Below are 25,290 nucleotides of genomic sequence, written 5' to 3'. Positions count from 1 at the left end.
TTCCTCTTTGGGGCATTTGTCCTCCCTCCCTCTCTCACAAGGAAGTACGTAACCACCAGGCTTACAGGCCCCAGCATGTCTAGGACTGCTAGATACCCTTCAAGGTCATGCTGCTCATTGGCAGCCAGGAAGACGTAGTCGTTGGCAGTTTAGCCTGGTTGAGGGGAGGCTGCACAAGGCCTCTGGTTCCCAGGAGACAAAGCCAAGTAGGTCTGGAGATTCCTCTGAGCTAAGGACTTTGTGCTCAAGGACATGAGTAACTCAGCCCCTTAATCAGCTATCCCTCTGGACAAAGGTCATTGCAGAACAAATTCAAACTTTCTTGGAGTGAAGCTAGGGCCATCTGGGCCCACATGAAGCTTATCTGGAGAGTTGTAGCCTAACCCCACTGAGTCCACATTACCTGCCACTTCCTTCTTGCCATGTATTTCTTCATCCGGTCCTTGGACAGCTTCTTGGCCTCCATGTTCTTGGTGTCTTTCATCAGCCATGGGTGCTGAAGGCACTGGGTGCAGTCCAGACGGTTTCTGATAGAGGCAGAGATCAGAGGATTTCTGAGCAGGAGGGGGTCTCAGGGATGATAAATGGGATACTGTCTGTCCCTGGTTACATGGGGCACGGCTCAGGTCTGCCTGTTTCCAGCTCCCACACCATGCATGACCACAGGTACTGTGTGCTTGCCCTTTTCACCCCTTGATCTGATTGCACTGACTGAACCCAGCCTATCTCAGAATGTCCACATCTTATACTGTGGCCCAGTATCAGGTTTTCTTGTCACAATCCAAAGAGGCATGTCCTACGTACAGGCAACTTCTAAGTTACAGCAGCCTGGGAACTGCGTTTCACCTTTCTGAGAACTTTTAGAATCCAGAAACACTTCAGGGGCATCATTTTAACTGCAACAAGACTAAGTCCAAAGAACCACATGCTAATACAGAGAAAAGTGGCTAGAGAGAGGCATGGTTCGGTGTGGGGGAATCTTTAGATAAGGGATCATGATGTCTTAAGTTGACTGACGTCCTTTTAATGTCTGCATTTTGCAAGCATAACTTTATCACAGACATTAAAAAATGACAGCTAGTGGTCTTTGGTGGAAGATATGCTGGGTTTAAGGATTTAATGTTCTACTCTATTTGATGAAACTGGTTCTTTGGGCGAGTTCATTTTATGCGCACAGAGAAGCCCTATATGGTCTGTTGTTAAATCATTTTAAGAGCACATGAGAAAACGAGGTACAAATAATGCCTCATCTGTCAAATGTACGAATGAAGTCTAGCTTCCAAAAGCCATCCTTGGGCCAGAGTTATCGGAAGGGAGCTCTCTTATCTTGGGAGCAGAAACCTTCACCTTGAAAGGGAACCCAGACTCCCGTGACACCCAGATTCTTTTTGGGTCATGCCTACTTCTGACACAGCTGTGGCCATTAAGAGGCAGGAACTGCACTGTGAGGAAGTGTGGATACAATGTGGGGAGTCTGAATCTGGGAGGCTCAGGAGGATTCAGATGAACGGCATTTGGAGAAATGATACAGTCACCTACGAAGGACTCCAAGAGCCTCCTCCCGTAGCAACCGCTCTCCTATTCCTAGGGTGGGAGGGAGGTAGCAAGTTACAGCATAGGGAGCCGCAGACCAGGCGGACAAGTGGAAGCCGGGCTGCGAAGTCACCTGCCAGCTCTGAACTTCTTGCCTATCCCTGGAGGTGGCTGGCTCTTGCCTGCTCCTGCCACACCGCCTATGTCCGTACCTCCCTTGGCATGGCCCCAACTATCCCCTATTGCCAAATCCTACTCAGAGCTGGGGGTAGGGTTGGGGTACTGGACTCTGGATGCTCATTTACAGAATGGCACCCTAGAGCTCCCTGCCAAGTAGCTCTCCTGAGGAGCACAGAGCCTCTCAGGCAGAGCCTCTTAACTGCTGGCTTGAGTTTAGCCGACTCCACTCACCTGGAGAGATACACCCACAAGCCGTGTAACCTCTGCCCACCTAGCCTCACTCCAACTATCACAAAGGCTGTTTGTTTCACCGTTCTTCAAAGCTTGCCGTCAAAGGCAGGGGTATCCCAGCATCCATTGCTCACCACTGTGTTGTGTGTTAGAAGGAATGATTTCGACGTGAATGAAACACCAAGCCAGAATAATCTGGGGGATATAACGAGGCCTCTCCAATGGGTGGTTGACCATTTCTGTTGTCTGCGCTTGTAAGTTAGGCAGGCATTCCCCCACCTCAACCTCCTTGAGCCTTGAGGAGCTCCTGTGGAGGTCTATAGGACTTTGAGGGCCACAGCCAAACAGACTATAAAAGGCCAATCATCACAGAGAAGCTCTCCCTTCCCAGAGATCCTTGCTCAGGGGTCACCAATACAGTGGGGGTTTCTATGCTTCTAAAGTGGGGCGGGTGCCTCAGACCAGGAAGTAGGGACCACTCCACACAACCACGGGCTGGGCTCTCACTGGACACTCCTTCCTCTCCAGGGAACACAGGACTGGTGTAGGACCAGCAAGAGGGAGCTTCACAGGTAAAGGAAAGCCCTGCCTCCCAGAACTAGGCAGAGACTGCTGGGATGCTGTGCCCGCTCATTACTTCATATCTTTCTTTAGCAAGTTACTGATGAAGTCCTTCGCATCTTCCGAGATCTCATCGAACGCCTCGTCGTCGAAGTCCCAGGTAGCTGAAGTGACATTGGCTAAGGTCTCATTATCGTTGTCACCCATGAAGGGGGAAAGTCCGCTGACCCTGGGGAGAAGTAGAACAAGAATGAGGGAGTTCTGGGCTGGGGGGGGACATGACTCCTCCAAGTGAGAGCTGAGGTCGAAGGTGGTGCTCAGACTGTACCCCAAGCATACACCAGATGGAGCTTGCACCTGCTTTTCCTCTCCTCCAAGAGGAAATCCACAGGGCTTCTATACCTCTCCTCAGTCACTCACTGTACCGAGGGGTATCCCCAACCCTTATATTAACCACCTGTGAGGCTGATTAAACTACAGACTGTGCATAAAATCGACCTGAGAAACCCCTCCATCTCCCTCTTCTACCCCAACCTCAGGCTAACCCTCACTCCTTATAGACCCCTCAGGGGGTCCCTTCCTCCTATGTAGTCTGGATACTCTTCTCCAGTCTCTTACTTTATATACTTCCAGCTCTCCGGGTTGGGGGAGGCACCATACAAAGGTGGCTCATCAAATGTTAGCTAAATAAACTCGAGGGCTTTTAATCAGCAAGGAGGTGTCGGCTGCCTCTGGCATTTATGTCACACTGGAACACAGGCTGTGTGGCAGAGGACGGAGTGCAGCCTCTTTGCTAGCGGAGTGACCGACCTTGGCATTGTCCACACTCTCTAGACCACTTTTTCTTCCTGCTCTGAAAGAGTCTCTCCACTCTATGGTCCCTGTCCCCTCTTCATTAGCAGAAGGCACTGAGCGCACTTTACCACCTGCGGTGTGAAGGTCTGAAATAGATGAACTCATTTAATCTTCGCATTGCCCTAGAACACAGGTAATCTTCACTTCATTATACGGCGACAGCAAGCGAGGCCCAGAATTTGTTAGGTAGCCTGCCCAAAGATTCCCGGACACTGAGATGTGAAACTTGGAGCCTGGGTCCGCGGGTCGACCCTTGACTGCTGCTGCATGCTCAAGTTTCTATGCAGATCAAGAAGCTGTGTGCATCACCCTTGCACACTGGGAAGTCCACAGTTAGGGTTCATCTGGCACCACGCACATCCTACGGTTCTAGATAACCTCTACTATCTCCCCATAACCTAAGCAAAATACAGTTTGAAAGGCAGCCATCTCTGGCTGGGATTTAGCTCAGTGGTAGAGCGCTTACCTAGGAAGCGCAAGGCCCTGGGTTCGGTCCCCAGCCCCAAAAAAAAAAACCAAAAAAAAAAAAAAAAAAAAAAAAAAAGCAGCCATCTCAAACAGAACACACTGTGGTCTCTCACGTGTGACCTCTATGCACCCTTTCTGCAAGCCAGCAAGCCACCGGGAGTCACACCCTGAGATAAACCTCAAGTCTAGCCTGGATGCTCTATTGCCACCTCCTTGAAATTGTTAATAATGCTTCAACAAACAGCCCGTTTGAAAAGTATATGCCTAGCTCTCTCCTGACGCTGTCTATATACATGAAATATATCTAAGGCCCCCTTAAGTCCTTATTAACCCATCCTCATAACAACGAGGCACTGCCAGCTGCTGGAGTTGCTCAGTGTCCAAAAGACCTCAGCTTATGAAATCTGCTCGGACCCGGACACGGTGCTTGAACGACACCCACTTGAAACACTGGGAGACGGCTGGCCACGCGAGAAGCCCTCTGCTGAATGAATGCAAGTACAAAGAGCAGGGAGCTGGCGTGTGGATTTCCTCACTCCAGTTAATACACTTGTGGGTTTGAGTAATGCTAAACTATTGCCAACAGCGTTTCTTAAGCAAGATGCTGACTTAAGTTCACGCACCAGTGCAATCTAAATCCTTTTTTGGTCGCGTACCCAAGAGGGTTGGAGCAAGAGGTTACCAGTCCTTGCGTTTACACTGTTCTGTGCTACTCCATTTTGATCCCATGATGACCGGGGTGGGTTTCCTGGGGACCTCCCAGCTCCCTCCACCTCCGTGTGATGTGTGCGTCCTTAGCAGGCAAGACAAGATGCAGCCTGTCTTTGCTTGTGAGCACCTGCTTTTGCTTGCCTTTACACATTCTGTTAGAAGCACGGGGGGGGGGGCAGTCCTGCGTTGCTCCAAAAGACAGAGAGACAAGCAAAGAGCAGTGTGAGGAGGTGCTGCGGAATGCGGAGAGGCCCCTTCTGCATGCCTCCTTTCCTAATTAGGCCTTGGAATCTTGCAGAGATAGGTCTCAATCGCTGTCCACGATGCAGGCACAGGGAGCCCCAGCCTCTGGCCTTGGCACAGCTCCCTCCTGGCAGCACAACCCTCTGAAACACTCTGTCCTGCCCAGGTCCCCACTCGCCCAAGTTCCCCTTGAATTCGAAACTTACAGTACTGGCACACACAGCATGAGAGAGAAAGTAGAACGTTTTAGCAACGCACGCGTTTCAGTGATATTTCTGTTATATTCTGTTATCTTTCTGGTTCAGTCTGTAGTGCAGTGCAGGCTGGCCTCAGACTCATGAGTCATTAAAGCGGGAGCTTTCGATTTACAGATGCTGGGATGGTGTATATGCTGTGCTTCGTTTGAAGCTTCTATTTCTTTCTATTTAGGGCTTTGTTGCTAGAATTTGCATAGAGGGTCATGTGTATTTTTACCTTGGGGGGGGAACCCAAACTATTAACCAGTTAGCAAATACACTAATGTCATAGGACACCCCCCCCAGTGTTATCTAGTTTGAAATCAAAGGACTTACCCAGTTTTCATAAAATTGCTATCTGCCTGGGCAAGTTCTTGGCTACTTGGTTTCTCTCTGAAGGATGTGGATTCTTGACAGCCATTCTGAAACCTGAGTCATCAAGCTTTCGCTTCAGGGTATTCTAACAGCGCTGGGCATCCGACTGGGGCAAACGCAGGCTAAAGCAGGCTTCGTTCAGTCCACCGGATCCCCCAGCCCTGGTTGCCTAATGCCCATTTGTTCTACATATATGAGGGCCTGCATATATGTCTGTGTATCACATGAGTACCTGCTGCCTGAGGGTGTTAGGAGAGAGTGTCAGAAATCTGAGTTACAGAGGGTTGCGACTGCCACCAAGGTCCTGGGAACCAGGTCCTCTTCAAGGGCAGCAAGCGTTCTTAACTGCTGAGCCAACTCTCTGGCACCCTAATGGTTTAAATTTTTTTGTTTTTGTTTCTTCTGTTTTTCAAGACATGGCCTATCTGGGTAGCCCTGGCTATCCTGGAACTTGCTCTGTAGACCATGCTGGCCTCAAACCCAGAGATCTGCCTGCCTCCTATGTTGTGGGATTAAGGTCACCATGTCTGGCATCAATTCATTCCTAGTCTCCCCACAGCAGACACTGCTAGCAACCCTGCGGCTGCAGCCTGCTCTTTCCTCAGGGTGAGCTGTCAGGAGAGTAGCGAGCACAGAAATGTCCCTGGGACTGCGCTTGCTCCATCACTGTCTTTAAAGCCACAGACATAATCTGGCAACAGTGGCAGCTACGGAGCCATGCCTGCTGGTAGAACTACTGAGTGCTTCAGAAGAGTTCAGGCTTTATCCCATCTCACCCTTAAGACGCTCCAGTGGACAATTTGAAAGAACGGACTCATGGGAAGAACTGCGAGCTAAACCAGGGGTTTAATTATGTTTGCCAGAGCTGGAGTCTCTGGGAAGCAAAGCCCGAAGAAAGTGGCTGGGCTGGGCAAGGGATCAGAGAGGCAGGGAATCAGATGAAAGCCTGGGTCAGCAGAGCTGAGGGCAACCCAGTCCCAGCAGTGCAGACAAGAGGCCACAGCCACACACGACTCCTCCCTCAGCATTTCCCTCATTTGCATACAGTGTTAGGGGAGGCCCCTGGCTCTTTGGAGGTGGCAAGGACTTCACAACGAGCTGAAGTGGGAGGGGCGCGTGGCTGATGCAGTTGGGAGGATGAGGAACACAGGTAGGAAAGGCAGGAATGGAGGAGCAGGGCTGAGACAGGGCTCAGACAAGAGTGGCTCTCCTCAAGGTGTATGGGAACACCTAGCTGGAGGGAGGGGAGGTCTCAGGAAGGCTGGGTTATGATCTACGTCTGGGAATGTGGCCTGGAGCTCCTCCACATTCTCTACCTACTGAACAAAGCTAACTTCAGAAGAAGTTCCAGGGCTGGAGAGATGGCTCAGTGGTTAAGAGCACTGACTGCTCTTCCAGAGGTCCTGAGTTCAAATCCCAGCAACCACATGGTGGCTCACAACCATCTGTAATGAGATCTGATGCCCTCTTCTGGTGTGTCGAAGACAGCTACAGTGTACTTATATATATAATAAATAAATAAATCTTAAAAAAAAAAAAAAAAAAAAAGAAGAAGATCCAAGGAATCATTCCCTTCAGGAGAATAACCTCAGAGCTGCCATTGCTTCTACGCAAAGATAGGAACTGCACCAATTCCAGAGCTGGATTCTCTAAGGATTCCAGCTCTCATAGTGAGGTCGGAACTCCCTGCACTGCCACGCCATGACGGTGCACCAACAGGTGTGGAACACATTACTATCTGGCCAATGGCGTCCAGCAGCACTCACCATTCTTAGGCAATGATCAGGAGAGCTTTCTATTCAAAGGTGGGAGGGGTCAGCACAGGAACCATTCCGTAGATGACCCAGCTCTGAAGAGAGGGATGAGGCAGGGCATAGGATGCCACAGGGCACTTGAGGGCCTCTTCCCACTGCTTCAGCAGCTGCTCCCGTTCTGCACGTCGGGGCTTAAAGGAAGCCATTTTGTTGGCTTCGACTTTTGTTCTTAGCATCCTGCGTTCTGTCGAGAGAACCCAGCTCCAAAGAGGACTCCCAGACTTGAATCAGCCCTTCAGGAACTCCAGAGAGCTCTCACAGCAAAGGGGGCAGCCGTCAGGACACTGAGCTGGGTGAAGCCAACTCACTGCCTTCCTCCCATCCCTGTCTTTACTCCTGACACCAAGGTGGTGCCTCTACATCAAGGTTATCTTCCTTATTTAAAAAGAAGTCCCTATCTCTTAGTCTTCACTTTAAAAACTTTAAAAGCAATCTAGTAAGCAATGGGGGGGGGCAGGGGCGGCGTGGTAAGATAGTATCTACAATAATTGTTATTTTAATGTGTAGCCCAGGCTGGCCTCGAACTCGTGATCCTCCTGTCTCTGCCTCCTTCAGCAAATCCTACCGGCATGCGCCAACACAACCGGCAATAATTGTTATTTTAAAATACAGTGCTCTTCAGACTCAACAAGACAACTTCCAGTGCCACATACACAGCAGCCTCTCTAAAAGACACGTGTGCCAGAAGGCGGTGACATTACAAACTGAGCAGTGCCTAAGGTCCTAGCGCACATTGGATTATGTGGATTATGTCCACACAATGCCATGCTGCAGAGCCTGGGTAACAAGCCATCCACAGCTGTGTGTAACGGTATGAATTAGATTCCCAGCGTTGACTAAAGGAAGCCAGTCACTTCCCTCTGGGTCCTTTCATGAAGTCCAGTAACAGACAGAACTGACCCGTAACTTCAGAAGAAAGAATGGTGTTGGTTCCTGGGACAGTAAGCATGAGAGGACCCAAGGGCTGCTGGATCCTGGATGTATTTGTTGTTTCTTCAACCCACTGTGGGACACAGGGATGTGCTCATCGTCAGAGCTGACCAAGCAGTCCTGTCACCACTGCAGTTCGTCCTGGTCTGTCTGGGACCATCCCCATTTTTGTGCTCAAAGTCCTGTACCCCAGGAAACTATTAGTTCCGGGCAAAATGGAACACTTGGTCACCTGCCCAGACCATGGAAAGTGGCCAACCATGCAGCTTCCATGACGTCATGCATTTTGATGTCCAATACAATCAAACCCCTGCCACGACCCACTCTGCGTCTGTGCTGAGATCAGACCTGCCTGTGAAATCCACAGATCAGATGATCCCCATGCCACAGTAGCCTCCCACAGCAGGCAGTGCCACGAGTTCTGGGACCAAGTTAAGCCGAAGTGGTACCAGCAGGGTCTGGCCAGAGCGAGCTGACCAAACAAGGCTTCTGAGGAGCTCAGTGTTTCACTAGGGCCCAGAGGCCAAAATGAGCTCTGGTTGGCTCAGAAGCTACAGAAAAGACAGGCCGAGCTCGTGGCTCTCTGTTCTCCCCTTAGGCAGGAACATGAAGAAAGCATTCGGTGCAGTGTCCTTAGTCACTAGTAGCTCCTCCTAGAGAGCACAGGGAAAGGCAGAAATGCATGGGTTCTTCTCTGGCCAGGGGGACGGTGACTCTAGACAGGGAGGGCCGTGACTTGTGGTACAGATGCTATGGTACAAATCTAACTGAAGGAGGCTGTCCTCACAGGCCACGGTGGCAGTGACCCTCTGAGGATATGGAAAGCCCCACCACACCAAAGCTTTTCTAACAGCGCTCCGTAAATCACCTGGGCATTATGAGTCACCTTTCACCCTGCCTGAAGATCCCAAATGTCTTAGATTGTACTCTTTGAGAGGCTCCTTGAGTTAACTTAAATAATCAATATGTAAGTGTGTTTGTGTATACATGTACCTGCATGAACTTGGGTGCATCACATGTGTGCAGGCACCCATCAGAGCCAGAAGGAGGCTTCGGATCCCCTGGAACAGGAGTGGTGGGCAGTTGTGAGCTGCCTGATGTGGGTGCTGGGAACTGAACCTGGGTCCTTTGCAAAGAAAGTAAATGTTCCTAACCACTGAGTCATCCAGCCTCCTTAAATTTTCTATGAACAATATTTAATTTCCCCCTTGCCTTAATACAAATATACATACGTATATATTTTAAAACAGGGTCTCGTGTAGCCCAGGCTGGCTCTGTATCTGAGGGTAACCTTGAGCTCCTTATTCTCCTATCTCCATCTCTCGTGTGCTGGGAATGAAATATGTTCTCCTATATCTGGGTGTTTTTATGCAGTAATGAAGACTGAACCCAGTACCCCATGCATTCTGGGCAAGCACTCTCCTGACTGAGCTTTACCCTGACTGAACTATAATCCCAATAACAATGTTTTTAGCAATTGCATGTATGCCACAGCTTTAGGGAGATTACCCCACACCAGCATGTTGGAGCACAGGTCCAAGCGAGGGCTGCTTCTAAGGCTGATGACATTGGGCTCAGCACAACCCAACAAAAGGAACATGGAGATCAGTTACTCCAAATGTAACCTTGGGCAAACACCATGGCTCCCAGGTCCTGTTATAAGTGTGGTGTCTCAGGCCACCCAGCCCCGAGGCAATGCTTGCAATCTGAGGCATTGCCACAGAGATCAGGTATATTATGGGTTGCCAAGCACTGGCATACACTGTTGGCTTCTCCTCTTTCCCTCCAGCATTGCTAACTCTAATGACTGGATTGATTTCTGGTGTCTGTTGTTCCCACACATGCCTTTCCATGAAAAGTGTCTGCTAATCAGTACACTCACTGGAGTGAGATATGTGGCGGACTGTGGTGTCCATGCTGTGAGGACAGGGTTCTGTCCTCAGCAGACAGTGAAGAGGCACAGAATCCCATCTGGGTTCCTCTCATCATATGAACCTGACCAAAGTCCCCAGGTGGCCAGCACCGGGGATGACAGTATGGCACCCAGTGGGTGTGTTGCACTAGATGTGACTACAGAAGGGTGATGCAGGATACTCACTCGCTGGGAGCCCAGGAGCAGGATGGGCTGGCAGAGAGGGGAATGGGAACCTATGACCCTTCTGCTTGGAGGGTGTGGTCTCCCATGACTCACTCTGGCCCCTCCCCCACTGTCTCCCCAGTCCACCAGGAGCCTTGGAACTCACAGAATATAGCAGATGACCCCGATGCTCCACATGTCTGTGGCGTAGCCGATGGGCTCATAGTTGATCACCTCAGGAGCCACAAACTCTGGGGTCCCAAAGAGGACCTTCAGAGACCCAGCATTCTCTGAAACCAGAAGAGAGAGGGGTCAGTTGACGGCATATCACAGAGCTGGGCAGGGCCTTCTCAGCTCTGTGACAGACACACCAAGAAAGCCAACAAGCCATAGACTCACCTTGACTATACCCATATACTCAAATGCCCAGAGTTGGGGGAGAAGAGGACATTAAAGTGCCTGTCCCTGACTGGTTCTTTCATAGGTCCATGCCTCTACAAGCTCTTGCCCCCCAAGCAGCGACTGTGACTTGTGCTCAGCGATCTCAAGTAGACAGTTGTGCTAGCATTCACTAGGTCCGATGTTCTTGGTTGCCAACATCACAGGGATTTCTCTTTCTATTGGATAATTCTTTTGTCCTTAGAAGGATTCTCATAGCTTAACATTCTCATCAATGCTAGGAGATAGGGACGATGCCATGCTACGCAGGACAAAAGGGAGGTGCTGGGAAGTGAAGTCACTCCCCCATTCAGCTCATTAGAGGCGGCCGGAACTTGGACTCAGATGGTCTGATTGCTGTCCCTGTCTCCCTGTCTCCCTGTCCACTGCCTCTCCCATTTATTCTAAACCTCTTTTGCACCTCTCCAGCTGCTTAGACAGTCGTCACAGGAGCCTAACCTCCAAAGTGGTAGACCTTGGCCATAAAGGAGCAGAGATGCCCATCAGTGGTGCAGTCCAGATAGGCAATGCCAGCAGTGGTTAGGCTTTGGCTTGGGAGCCACATCTGGTGTGGCTCAACACATCTGGACCCATGTCAATATTCTAAACAAAGGCCTTAATGGCCCACAGCCCCTCTCCAGCCCACACCCAATCCCCCTGCTGTATTATGACTGCTTCCCTGTTCTTTGGTCCTCAGATACTGCTGCTCCTACAGTGTCCCACTATCAAGGCACAGGAACACAGTGTTCCTCGGACTCTGTCCCTGCCAGCTCCTGAGGCCAGTGCTTCCCTATCTGTTCCACTTATGGTGGTTACGGTCCAAAGAAAGATTCTACGTACTGGCCACTGTCCCTCCCCCTCCTGGTGGCAGAAGAGAGTAGAACAGGGAAGGTTCACATTTTCTCCGTATCAGGGAAGGTTCTGGCCATGCCGTGCTGACCGTCAAGTAAGTCCAGGCCTAGGAGCACCTCACTGAGAGCTCTGTGTCCTCCAGATGACCAGCATAGCCTCACCCAGGTCTGGAGGTCCTGAGAGGTTTACCAGGCACTATCTCGTCCAACTATTTCTTGCTTCTCACAGGATGATGGAATAAAGACTAGCTCACCCGAGCCCCATGGCTGTGTATTAACAGGACAGTGTCTAGGAGGGAGGGAAGGACATTGCTCAATGATAGAGCCAGAGAGCCACAGAGGCAGACTGGACACGAGATAGGGGCACATGAGGCACAGTTGCTGACCGTAAAGACTTCAGTGCCCAGAAAGAGGTTCTGATCACTCCCCACACCTTCTTCCTGCTGAAGATGTCAGAAGTTGGGGGTGAAGTAGCAAGGTGCTGATAGCAGAGGGTTCTAGAGCTTCCTGAGCATGCTGAGCTGGGCCCAGGGTCCCTGTGTCCAGCCTCAGTACATCACTGGCCCATGGTGGAACCTGCTAGACCAAGCTTTGGAGACTCTTGTATCTCCTAGCCTACAAATTCTCCATCCTCCTCCGAGTAAGGATGAATGAGGCTGGTTACACATTTTCCTTGAATGAGAAAGTACTCTTCAAAATGTGACGTAATGCCGATGTGAGGCGCCGTCACCACCGAAACAAATTGTTGTCACTAATGATGATGTCATCGTTGTCATCATCATCATCATCATCATCATCACCTTCACCACCATCACCATCAGCACTATTACCATCATCAAATATGTAGTTAAGGCCAAAGTGCTTACTGTGCATGTTGCTGTTGTGCATTAGCAGCCTGGCAACCCTGTGGAGCAGGAGCAGTTAAGTCTACCTTACAGAAAAGGAACCTGAGGTTTAGAGTGATACAGCAGCGAGTGGTAGGGGCTGGATTTGAACCTGAGAAGTCTTACTGGTCCTGGACTTTGGCTCCGACACTGTACATTTCCAATATGCAGTGTGTAGAACACACACAGCCATTGCCACTACATAGTAGCAACAATGGGGCAGGCAGACGGGCCTTACCGAGTCTTCGTGCCAGGCCGAAGTCAATGAGCTTGATCCTGGTGCCTGTCTTGTTGACACACATGATGTTCTCAGGCTTGAGGTCCAGATGCACGATGCCCTGCTTGTGGATGTACTCCACCCCTTCCGAAATCTGCCTCATGTACTTGATGCACTCCCGCTCTGTCAGCTCGAAGTCCTCATCAATGATGCGTTCGAATAGCTCACCCCCTGACACACTGTGGGGACAGGAGGAGGCAGGAAACGCACTGCAGTCACACCACAGGATTCTAGGGGCCAGGATGTGTGTGTGAGTGTGGGGTGTGTGTGTGTGTGTGTGTGTGTGTGTGTGTGTGTGTGTGTGTGTGTATGCACATGTGTGCAGTCACACCATAGGATTCTAGGGGCCAGGATGTGTGTGTGTGTGTGTGTGTGTGTGTGTGTGTGTGTGTGTGTGTGTATGCATGTGTGTGCAGTCACACTATAGGATTCTAGGGGGCAGGTGGGCATGGTGTGTTTCCAAGGGTGGTGTGTGTGTGTGTGTGTGTGTGTGTGTGTGTGTGTATGCATGTATGCACATGTATGCAGTCATGCCATAGGATTCTAGGGGCCAGGATGGCAGGGGTGTGCCTGTGTGTTTGAGTTTGTCTGTGTGTGTGTGTGTGTGTGTGTGTGTGTGTGTGTGTGTGTGAATGTATACATGTGTGTACAGTCACACTATAGGATTCTAGGGGGGTCCTGCCAAGGTAGGCCTGTGTGTGTGTGTGTGTGTCTGTGTGTGTGTGTGTGTGTGCACGCGCACGCATGCACGCACGCATGCACGCACGCACGCACATGAGTGTGCACAAGCCAAGTTTCCACAGCTTTCCAAGCGTCATTCATTCTTCTACACATAAACCTACAAGGCTACTGGAGAGCTCGGGGAAGCACCTAAAATCTGTCAAGCCCTCAGGCCAGGCATGAATGAATATGAATGAGATTAGAAAGGTGGTCCCTAGTAGTCTTTTTATCTCTTAGACCTGTAGGATGATGTCATTATGCAGCAAGGCGTGTCCAGGATAAGGTGTAGCCTATCATTGGATGAGAAGGAAGGGTAGGTGGGGGAAGTCTAGGAAGGAAGGAGGAGGAAGAGGAGCAAGAAAAGTCAAGATGGAGACAACAGAGCAGGGTGATCCAGACCCAGGTGGGCTGCGCTGACTTTGTCTTGTCTAGGTGGGCGGCTTAAATCTTTATTAATTGGCAGTGAATTTGTTATGTGAATGTATTGTGGACTGGGAATTTAACATGTAAATCTAATTGCTGAATTACAAGTTTCTGAAACTTTGATTTACCGGGCTAAAGAGGACAGCGTGTGAAAGAAATGGCTGAGAGGCAGTTGGAGCGTGCAGATCTGGTTCTGCTGCCCACGCAGAGTGAAAATGAGCAAGGACCCGCAGAATGAGGGGTGTGTCGTGCGCGTGCGTGCGCGCGCCAGTTATGGTAACTACCACCTAGGGGACCATGCTGAGAGGGTGGCTAAAAGGGAGACAGCCAGGAAAGGGTGGCTTTCGAACCTCGTGGTAGAGTACCAGCCAGAGTGAGTGGATCCGGCTGGTAGGAACTGATAGGAAACATTCCTCTTTTAATCTTTACCACAACAAAGGCCCTAGCTGGGCCTTTTAGGTACAGGGAACTGATATTTCAAATAGTCACTTTCTTTTTTCTTTCTTTTTTTTTTTCCCGGAGCTGAGGACAGAACCCAGGGCCTTGTTCTTGTTAGGCAAGCGCTCTACCACTGAGCTAAATCCCCAACCCCCAAATAGTCACTTTCTTATAGAGTATAAGAATATACTTGCATAGTTGGGAATAGCAAACTATCTTTGAGAATCAGAATCCTCAGTAAAATGTCTGGTGTTGGTTGAACATAGTCTCTTGCATAGTAGTTGTAATAAGTCTGCTGACCGTGAGAGTTTGCTCTCTCCAGCCATAGCTAACTTGTCTTGCTAGAATGCCTTCCTTGCCTTTCTACCTGGTAGATGTTGTATCCGGGATGTGTGCAAACTACCCCATGTCTAGAACCTACAACTGGGCATCTACTGCTGACCTCAGTTAGCCAGCGTATTGCCCTATGTATATGCATAGCCATGATGTCTGATTTTGCTGTCTTATGATTCCCCGACCCCAGACCTCCAGACCTACTTCTCCTGCTTACTCCTCAGAGGATTTAGAGCCATATGAATGCTGGCTGACCTTTGTGGCATCCAGGTGTCGGTAACCTTGTTTTCTACAGTGGCCGACAGTCCTTCTAGTACTGTATGAACAAGCTCTCCTACAGGCAGAATGCACAGAGCCAGGTGTGAATCCAGTCTCTGAGTCTTACAAGCTGTGACTGTGCCAGGCAGTTTCCTGTCACCGACTCTTGCAGGAGAGACAAGAAGACTACAGAGCCTGTAGAACTCTACAACCGTATGACTCCTCTGGAAGTCTGGTAACCCTCAGTGAGTATCACTGTCCACTAGAAGGAGCTAGAACAGACACTTTAGAACCACACAGAGAAGAAAGACCCTGCATTGCCAGCAGGTGGCGTCTCTTGTCCTGAAGCTTCATTTCTACCGATTTCCAGGAAAACTCTAAGACAAACTCTATTGTTAGGCCACAGCTACAATTTCTTCATCTGTAAGATATGGATAAAAACATCACCACCTCTTGAGTTAACACTATAGGCAAACTATGCAGAACATGTACTAGCATGTTATATATCTTTTTTTCCTTTTAAAGAGTAATTTGGATTATGTATTTGAAAATACAGAGTCTTAGGGATGGAGAGATGGCTCACAGGTTAAGAGCACTGGCTGCTTGCCAGAGAACCAGGTTCAATTCTCAGAACCCACAGGAAATCTCACAACTGTCTGTAAATGGAGCTCCAGGATATCCAATAACCTCACACAGACATGCATGCAGGCAAAACACCACTGCATATAAAATAAAATAAATCATTTAAAATTATACATACATACATACATACATACATACATACATACATACATACATGAGAAAATGCAGGTTCTCAATATCTTCCCTCAGAGATTTGCTTTTGTAAAGTATTGGGAGGAATCTGAGGATCCATATTTTAAAAGTCTATAGGTCACTTGAATGACCAGACATGTTTGGGAAACCCTGAATACTCTATGTTCAATCCTGTGAGGAACTGATGCTCAAGTTCTTGAAAAGCCTTTCCCTACTTCTACACAAATGACACTTCCTTCTGAGGATCTCTAGTCCTTTCTCTGTACTCCTTGTATCAAGCCTGTCTTGGCTTAGTTGCTGGTCCTCATAGCTGCATGAAGACTGGATCTTCTCCAGGATTTGACTTGCAGCTGCCAGTATCTGGTACAGACAAGGTGCCCCCAGGTAGCCTCCTCTAAGTTTAAAATGTTCTGAGAAGGCAGCCATAAGTGTAGATGTCTTAAGCTATGAAGCTCATAGGGCTGCATGTGTAAAGGTACATAACTTATTCAATATTGGTTCACATATGCTCACGCCTATTCAGCTATATCTATCTCTAAAGCTCTTCTTCAGCCACATCCTGGTATGCCAGGAGTTAAGTACCAAGCTTCATAGTTCTGTAGGTTTCTCTTAGTAAAGACTGCAGGGAGAAGATAGTGGGTTGCTGAAGGCTGCTATCTATAGACATGGGCCAAGATGGCACCAGATGCTCTTAATAAACTGATACTGAGTGAATAAATAATGGATACTATCACGAACACTACTCACCCAAGGGACCAAGCTTATCCCTAGAGCTGCAGGTCTGTGCAAACCTTCCCTGGCAGCTAGAGAGGACAATGTTATCGAGGGACTTGGTACTTAGTCTCTATTCTTTGCCTCTTGGCAGCCAGTTGGATGCTCTTTTATAAATGTTGCTAACAGTAGAACAGAGATGACATCATTCACCAGGTATCCAGCTAAAACTTCATATCCTCTCAAGGACTCAGGCACCCATCACCACGGTCTCAGGGACTTCCAAAAGGAGAAGCCCAAGCCCAGGCGGTAGCCAGAAGGACCCTTGCTGCTGTATGCTCGGGGCTTGTCCAGAAACCCAAAGTCAGACAGGCTGCAGACATATTCTTCCTTATTCCCCACACATCCGAGGCCAAGACTCTGGGATACATTTAATTTCTCTCAATTGGCCTGCTGACTGTTTTTTTTTTTTTTTTAAGATTTATTTTATTTATATGAGTACACTGTCGCTGTCTTCAGACACACCAGAAGAGGGCATCAGATCTCATTGCAGATGGTTGTGAGCCACCATGTGGGTGCTGGGAATTGAACTCAGGACCTCTAGAAGAGCAGTCAGTGCTCTTAACCACTGAGCCATCTCTCCAGCCCCCGGCCTGCTGATTGTTAACCTTCTCTTTGTTTGTGGCTGTGTTTTAGACTAGGTTGGATGATGAGCCAACCTATCAGTTCCTATCACAGGGCAAGCTGTTAACCCTCACCACAATAGAGGCTACTCTGCCATCTATGCCTGTGAGGCTCGCTCTGTCCATGGGGGAGGAGTGGGGTGCAGGGATGAAAGCCAGACCAGCTGAAACCTCCTTACATTTATTTCTCTGCTTTTTTTTCCACACGGCTTGCCAAGTCCCCATTCCAAGCTAAGTATGGTATTCTGCCCACTGTGCCGCAGCCTGGCCCTACCCAGGCTCGCCTGCCTCCTGCGCCCTCCCCCAACCCCCGTCGTGAACTTGCTTAAGGTTTAACTTCTAAAGATAAGACATTTCTCCATGTCCTCACATACCCACACTGCATACACCAAGCAACCGTTCTAAAACAAGTGTGGGACTCAGTCCACAAGGACTTGGAGAGCTGTGACAGAGTCACAGGCAGGGAGAGAATATTCCTAAAAGGGAGTGGTAGTGAATCTGACCACAAGATACTAATGAAGATATTCTCTGAGTCTTTTATGATACCATGGAAAGTGGAATTCTACAGCCAGATAGGAGCCTTGAGATTATTTAATCTAAATACCCTTTGGCTGGTAGTCCCTAACAATTAAAAAAAAAATCACATTTTAATAGTAGCAGAGCTTGAAGGCAGGCTTCCTGAGAAAGGACTTCATCCACAGCATCTACATAGATGTTAAAATGCTCCCAGGATACTTTTAAGTGGAAAACAGGCCAGAATACAGGAAACAAGTCAACTTATCACTCTTCTAATAGCTGTCTATGGCCGAGCACTGAGCCTCACAGCACAGCTCCACCTAATCCCACAGCATTTGCTGTGTGTGTGTGTGTGTGTGTGAGAGAGAGAGAGAGAGAGAGAGAGACAGAGACAGAGACAGAGACAGAGAGACAGAGACAGAGAGAGGGGGAGAGAGGGGGAGGAAGGGGAGAGAGAGGGGGAGGAGGAGAGACAGAGACAGAGAGAGGGCAGAGACAGAGAGAGACAGAGAGAGAGGGAGAGGGGGGGAAAGAGAGGGGAGGGGGGGGGAGAGGGGGGAGAGAGGGGGGGGAGGGGGGGGGGGAGAGAAAGGGAGAGAGGGAGAGAGGGGGAGGGAGGGGGAGGGGGAGAGGAGAGAGACAGAGACAGAGAGAGACAGAGAGAGACAGAGACAGAGAGACAGAGAGAGAGGGAGAGAGGGGGAAAGAGAGGGGAGGGAGGGGGGAGAGGGGGGAGGGAGGGGAGAGGGGGAGGGAGAGACAGAGACAGACAGAGACAGAAAGAGACAGAGAGAGGGAGGGGGAGAGAGAGAGATAGAGAGAGACAGAGAGAGACAGAGAGAGAGGGAGGGGGAGAGAGGGGGAGGAGGAGAGAGACAGAGAGAGACAGAGAGACAGAGAGAGACAGAGAGGGAGGGAGGGAGGGAGGGGAGGGAGGAGAGGAGAGAGAGAGAGAGAGAGAGAGAGAGAGAGAGAGAACAGTCTCTTCACAATGAAACTAAGGCTTGTCAGAGCTGAGTAACTTATGTCACATTGCGAGGGGTGCTCCTGGGATCTGAGTAAGGTTATCTGACTCCGATCTGCACTTTCAGCCATTTCTGTCTGTCCCAAGAGCACTTTCTGAGAGGAATGTGCCTGATGTCACTGCGAGAAGGGATGAGAAGAGGCAGCTATCCCGTGCTCAGGCCTGGTCCTTCCTACAAACGAGTGTCAGCCAGAGTAGACAGCTTCTCCTCTCCAAAGAACTAATTCTGAAGTTCAGATGTGCAGCCTTTTGTACGAGAATACCTTCGGAATCCTCAAGTGAACGTGCCCTTTCACCTTGTGAACCTTCACTTCTGGGACGGAAGCCACGGGTGCACACAGGCGTCAGGGAAAACACACATGTGAAAGGCAGCTTGCAAAACTGAAAGAGGCGTGAAATCACCAGATCTCTTATCAAATGCAGACGGCTCACGCACACTCTGTGCTGTGCACACCCTGAGGCCCTTTGGCGTTCTGAGGATTCGAGGCTTGCTATCAATTCACTGAAAACCACCCAGTACTGTCCAGTACTGAGTTGAAGTCACTGTGATAAACTCCAGGACAGTAAGAGTGCAGATGTTAAGTCTGCTTGCACTTTCATAAAGAACTTGGGGAGAATGCAACACCCCCACCCCCCAAACGATTTACCTCAGGTGGTGTAGAAACAGGAAAGCTGAGTGAACGATGGGAAGAAGACTCTGCTGTATGTTTCCTTAATCAGTTTTAGTGCGAGTTTATATATTAAAAAAATAAGGGGTTGGGGATGTAGCTCAGTGGTAGAGCGCTTGCCTAGCAAGCGCAAGGCCCTGGGTTCGGTCCCCAGCTCCAAAAAAAAATAAAAATAAAAAAAATAAAAATAAGACTAGACAAAGGAAAGTGAAGTTGTCTGTGAAGAACACCTGGCTTAATGATGCTGGAGTACGTCTGTGTATGTATGCATGTGACGTGTGTGTGTGTGTGTCTGTGTATGTATGCATGTGACGTGTGTGTGTGTATGTATGCAGTGACGTGTGTGTGTGTATGTATGCATGTGACGTGTGTGTGTATATATGCATGTGACGTGTGTGTGTGTATGTATGCATGTGACGTGTGTGTGTGTGTGTATGTATGCATGTGACGTGTGTGTGTGTGTGTGTGTGTGTGTGTTGTGTGTGTGTGCGCGCGCTCGTGTGTAAGTCTGGGGTACAGAGGAACAATGGATTCTGGGAAAGCCCCTGCCTCTGTATAACCTAACGGCCAATGAGAGATCAAAAGAGTTCAACAGGGGAGGAATGGGGTGGGGCAGTAAGAAGCAGTGAAGGCTGGGGCAGGGCTCAATCCAGTATTCTGAACTCCCAAAATCTGGGCTCCCTTCTCTTTGCCCTGGTCCTTCCTTCCCACCATACACTATCTCCAGGTGAGAATGTCCCTGTAGAATCAAGGACCTGTGATAGCCTAGCTGTTTCACAGGAAGTCAGAAGGGCCGCGGGTGCAGGCGTCCCAACGCTGCTAGCAGGCTGCTGCTCAGTGGGTCAGGGCCAGTTCTGGTTCTCACCGGACAGCCATGGTCCTGTGACAGTGAGTATCTCGCCCATCATACCTTGTGTGGTGGAGGAGGCTGGGTCGGGACAGTGGGAGGGACACAGGTAGGGGGGCTCTCAGACTACGGTGCTACTCACATCTCCAGAACCATGACGATGTTGGCCTTCTCTTCGAAGGCATCCACGCACTGGACCAGCTTGGGGTGGTGGAGACAGTTCATGATGCTGATCTCCTGGCGGATGTTCTCTTTCTCCTTGGCGGAATAGGCCTTGAAAAATTTCCCTGCCCAGATTTTTCCAGTTTTCTTTTCCACAAGTCGGAAGACTTGTCCAAACTTCCCACTGTCAGTGAAAGAGAGGAGGAAAGCCAAGCTGAGCTGAGCTCTCTTCTAAGCCGGGGGTGGCAGACGGTGTTGCCTGTGGGGGGGGCAGATTTGGCCTTGCTCTTTTCATAGCAGAGGCTCATTGGAGCACAGCCACGCCTTTTACTTAGATATTGCCCATAGCTACGTGGCTGAATAGACATGACCCGAGTATATGGCTCACAGACCTAAAATAGAGACTGCGGGGCCCTTAATGGAAGGAAAAAAAAAATGCTGATCATAAGTCTCGACAATCGAAGAACATTTCTGCTAGCTTCTTCCCTTCCCCGTACATCCCTGTCCCAGTGAAGATGGGGTGAGGTCCTCCTTCCTAAATACAGAACTACTAAATGGCTGCCCTCCTTCTACTCCATTCTAGCTCAGATGCCTGGGGGTGGAGGAGGACTGGCTGCCCCTGCTGGGAGTAGGGGTTCTTCGTATCCCACCAGGTAACTTCTGCCCCAGAGCTGAGAGGAGAACTACATTGTGCCCTTGGTTCCTCCAAATCACCAGACATAAAAACTGAGCCCAGAGTACCCTCAAACCCACTGTGTCCCTAGTGGCCATCTTGCCTTTGAACTTCTGATCCTCCTGCCTGTACCTCCTGAGTGCTGGGATTACAGGTTTGCACCACTGTCTCAGTTTATTCAGTGATGGGTGGAATCCAGGCCCTCGTACATAGCGGGCAAATGCTCTAAAGTGAGCTATATCCCCTTGTCCCACCGTCCACTTTCTTCTCTTATCCTCCAGAGTATAAAAGGATAACAGAGAGTTGGGGGGAGAGGCACAGCCTGTTGGTGTCTGAGTGGTGGTGTTTTCTATGTTCTACGGAGGGAGAAGTCAGTCAGTGGCAGTGCAAAGCAAGTTCATGTGGGAACTGAGGCTCATTGGGCATGCCAGCACATCCCCAAAGCTGGCACTGCTGCAGAGAAGGTCCTTGTCAGGCCCAGCTACTTTGGGCCCAGTGCAGGGGATGCTAAAGAGAGATTCAAATCTGGTCCTTCTGTTTGAGTGCTATGCTGTGAGCAGAGACATAGATAACCTCGGCTAAGGCTCCTACAGAGCTGAGCCTGTGCAGAACCACAGGAGCAGCTCCAGAGAAGGCCTCTGGTAAGGGATGTGCCTGTGGGCCATCCCCTTTCCAGACTCTCGGTTTGGGAAGAAGCTGTATCTAGGAGAGCATAGGAAGAGGCACTGGGATGAACTGTGGGTCCTGCACCCTTACCCTGGGGCCCAGAGGCAGTTTTGAACTCCACTTACGATCCTAGTCGCTCTTCAATGTCATATACATCAGACACTTTCTGTTCAGTGTTCACCGTCACCGTCCGGTAATCAACCTCAGGCTCCTTTTCGTCTGTAGGGCACAGGTCAGGGTAAGTGTGAGCCATCAGATCCCCACTTCCCAGCCCCTCCATCCAAAGAGCCTGTCCCAAAGACAGCTGGCCTCACTCACCATCATCGGACACTTCCACTTCATCCTTTGGCTCTGGAGGAGACAAGGAGGTTCAGAAAGGACCTGGTGATTAGTGCTGAAGGCCACACAGAGCAAGGCATGATGGGGGCTCCCCCAGGTCCCAGAACACCTGACTCACACAGACATCCCCTGAAGTGGGCCAGGCCTGACTGTTAAAAGAGCCGGATGCACATTGGCAAGCTCTGGCTTCCTGACTCCTCTACCCTGTCTGACCTTCATACTCTCCTGTCACCCAGTGATCCCAATTAACCTTTCTTCTAGTCCTTTAGGTATTTTAGAACCTACATACAACTGCGACAGCCCCATTAGCTATCAAGTCCATGGCTTGAAAGTCAGCGACCTATAATTATGTCCATTGTTAAGTCTGTTTATACACTTGGTGAATATTTGTTATGGTGTTCTAGTGGCATAGCAAGCATCTTGCCAGCTATGTGGGCACGCAACACAACACACACAAGGCACAGTCTCTCTTCCCTCCCTGAAGCCCATGATTTACATGTATGAACAAAACCATATAAACTTGAAGTGTACTTCAACTACATATGTCATATAACGAAGCATGTACCACGGTGGCACCAGACGGATGGTGGAGAAGGCAATACAACACAGGACAACGGCAAAGCCTACAATTGTTCTCAGAAGACGCCCTTGAGCGGCCTCTCAGGAGAAGACGGGATGCAGTGGGGGTGAATGACTGCACACAGACGGAGCTAGCGTGCGAGCATCAAGGAGCACCTAAGGGGCTGCTCTCATGCATATGTCGGGAGCAAGGGCTGGGGAAGAGGCAGGCAAGAGGACCCCAGGCTTGTCTACCTCACAGTCCCAGGACTTCCTTTGCTCTGGTAGACGTCTAACGTCCTGATCTTGGCCACGTATCTTTCTCTTTCTGAATCTCAGATTCCTGGTCCATAAGTGGAAGGAGCAGTGCACATGACTTTCAATGCTCTGTAGCCCTCAGCCATCATGGAGCCACGGCTGAGGGAAGGATGAACGAAGGTGTCTTGAGGAAACAGTGAGGGCATAGCAAATGTAAATGTGATGACAAGGGTCATGGAAATGGAAATGTGTGAGAGAGCACAAGCATGCACATGCGATGATGTGTGAGTATATGCGTGCAAGGATGATAGTGAGGAGAGAGGTGAGGGCATGAGTCCATGTATGGAAGGGTGTCGATGTGACAGTTTTCGGAGAGGGTACGTGTGTGTGGGACAGGGGACAAGTGTGTGAGAGTGTATGTGTATGGAATAGTTTTAAGTGCATAAGAATGTTGAGTATATGGGGGTATTATGGGATGTGTGAGTGTACCATGAGGGACAGCATGGAGGTGTGGGTGTGGAAGTCTGTGAGCGCACACGTAAGGGATAGCAGAGACGTGTGAGTGTACATGTACTGGATATGTGTGTAGGTGTTGGATAGCATAGGAGTGCATGTATGTGAAGAGCGGTGTGACTGTGTGTGGGATGGCACAGAACAGCATGGAAGTCTGTGACTGTGTCTGTGAAGATTAGTGTGGAAGTCTGTATATATGTAGGTTAGCACAGAAGCGTAGCTACATGCATGTGGTGTAGTGTGGACGTATGTGAGTGCGGATAGTGCCGTCATATATCTAAGAGTGTTCACATGGGTGGGTGAAAATGCATGTGTGTAAGACAGAGTTGTTTAAGTGGAGGTAGACGTGTGAGGAGGAATGTGAGAATGTGCATTTGCCTGTGTGTATTCGTATGTGTGTGAGAGGGATCATATGGCATGTGCAAATGTATGTGGGTGGTAGAGTATCAGTGCATAAGTGTAAGTTACATGTGTGCACGAGAGAATGTAGAGGTGTGTTAGAGTGTGAAAGGAAGACTTGAAAGGCTGACTTGCTGACGCTGCCACCAGAGCAAGGCTGGGGACACAGCTGTGGGGGTGCTTGTCTTGTAAGGACAGTGACCCAGAGGGTTTGCCAGACACTGCTGGTAGGGAGGGCTGTGCACCAGCATGCTTTTTAAAGTCTTTGTCTGTGGTGGGGTGAGGGCCAGGAGCAGAGGCAGATGGACCTGTGGATGAGGGGAAATGCATCCTTCAGACTGAGGGCCGAATGCACTGGAACAGACAATTGGAGGAAAACTAACCCAAGCCCACATGGATAAGTACCTCTTCCCTGAAAAAGGGTTCCGAGAGTTTGCAAGCTCAACCAGAAGCTGTTTAGAGCTCTTCAAATGTGGCTGACAAAGTTTAGTTTGAAAACTAAACACAAGACGTCTGGGGAAAGTGACATGGAGAATGGCCACAGGAAAGCAAAGTGGGGAAGGCAGATGGGGACAGTGCTGGGAGCTGGGGACAATGTAGGGGTTGGGGACAGTGGGCGAGTAGGAGGCTGGGGGCAGTGTAGGGGTTGGGGACAGTGTAGGAGGCCAGGGACAGTGTAGAGGTTGGGGACAGTGTAGGAGGCCAGGGACAGTGTAGGTATTGGGGACAATGTAGGAGGTCGGGGATAGTGTAAGAGGCCAGGGACAGTGTGGGGATTGGGGACAGTGTAGGAGGCCGGGGACAGTGTAGGGGTTGGGAACAGTATAGGGATTGGGGACAGTGTAGGAGGCTGGGGACAGTGTAGGGGGCTGGGAAAAGTGTAGAGAGCTGGGAGCTAACTACCGTGCTTTGAGATCCATACAGCTGGCACTGAGTGGTGTGAGTGGTGCTTGGCGCCCCAGCAATGGCAAGGATGACCCAAGGATGACCCCTAGAACTTAAAAATGGGTGCTCAGGGAGGATTACCTCACTCTGCCCCTGGGGTGATGCTCTAAGGGATTCTGTGCAGTTTGCTCCAGGTCTTCCACCGGCGCCTCTGGCCATCAGAACCGTGGCACACCGATGTGAAAACAACAGGTAGACTACTCTGTGGCCCTCGGTAGAGCTTTGGGCCGCTAGAGGACTATGCTGAAGGTATGGGGGGTCGTTAGGAAGAAGAACCTCTGTGCTAGCACAGCCAGGAAAGGTAAGGGACGCGGCTGATGTGGATGTGCCTTAAACGGAAAGCTTGCTAGGGCGAAAGCAGGGCTGCAGACTGTTCATCACTTATCAACGCTGTTAGCTGGGGGAACCATTCATATTATGCCCCATACAGGAGGACTGGAGGCCTATGGAGGCCATACCAGGCTCTACTCCAGAGTCAGCACTTGCTCAGATTATGTCATTGATGCTATTTCACATGGGGTTCTCAGGGAAGCAAGTCAGAGTTCAAGTCCAGTGGTCCATGACTATCTGGTAGACGCCAGTCACCTGACCAGGTCTTACAGACAATGAAACAGCATTTCTTACCAGGAAGTCTCATTGTCCCGATCTGTGTTGTCTGGTCTAAAAGAGTGGTTCCAATTTATTGACGGTCACCCTTTTCTTTGTCCCCTGCTAAATC

At 49.8% G+C, this 25,290-nt stretch overlaps 1 protein-coding gene across 1 annotated transcript in view; it reads right to left on the bottom strand.

Moving 5' to 3' along the window:
• The window catches only part of Mylk (myosin light chain kinase), a 180,579-nt gene that overhangs the window by 12,592 nt on the left and 142,697 nt on the right, over positions 1 to 25,290 (bottom strand). The window contains 7 exon segments of the mRNA XM_032900154.1: positions 404 to 527; positions 2,582 to 2,734; positions 10,381 to 10,504; positions 12,626 to 12,843; positions 20,202 to 20,405; positions 21,686 to 21,779; positions 21,879 to 21,911. Coding sequence (XP_032756045.1) covers positions 404 to 527; positions 2,582 to 2,734; positions 10,381 to 10,504; positions 12,626 to 12,843; positions 20,202 to 20,405; positions 21,686 to 21,779; positions 21,879 to 21,911 — 950 coding nt within the window.

This window comes from Rattus rattus, chromosome 4, assembly GCF_011064425.1.
Source record: "Rattus rattus isolate New Zealand chromosome 4, Rrattus_CSIRO_v1, whole genome shotgun sequence".
NCBI lineage: Eukaryota > Metazoa > Chordata > Mammalia > Rodentia > Muridae > Rattus > Rattus rattus.
The sequence above is the reverse complement of the archived record's forward strand: the minus strand, read 5'-3'. Positions and strand labels throughout refer to the sequence as shown.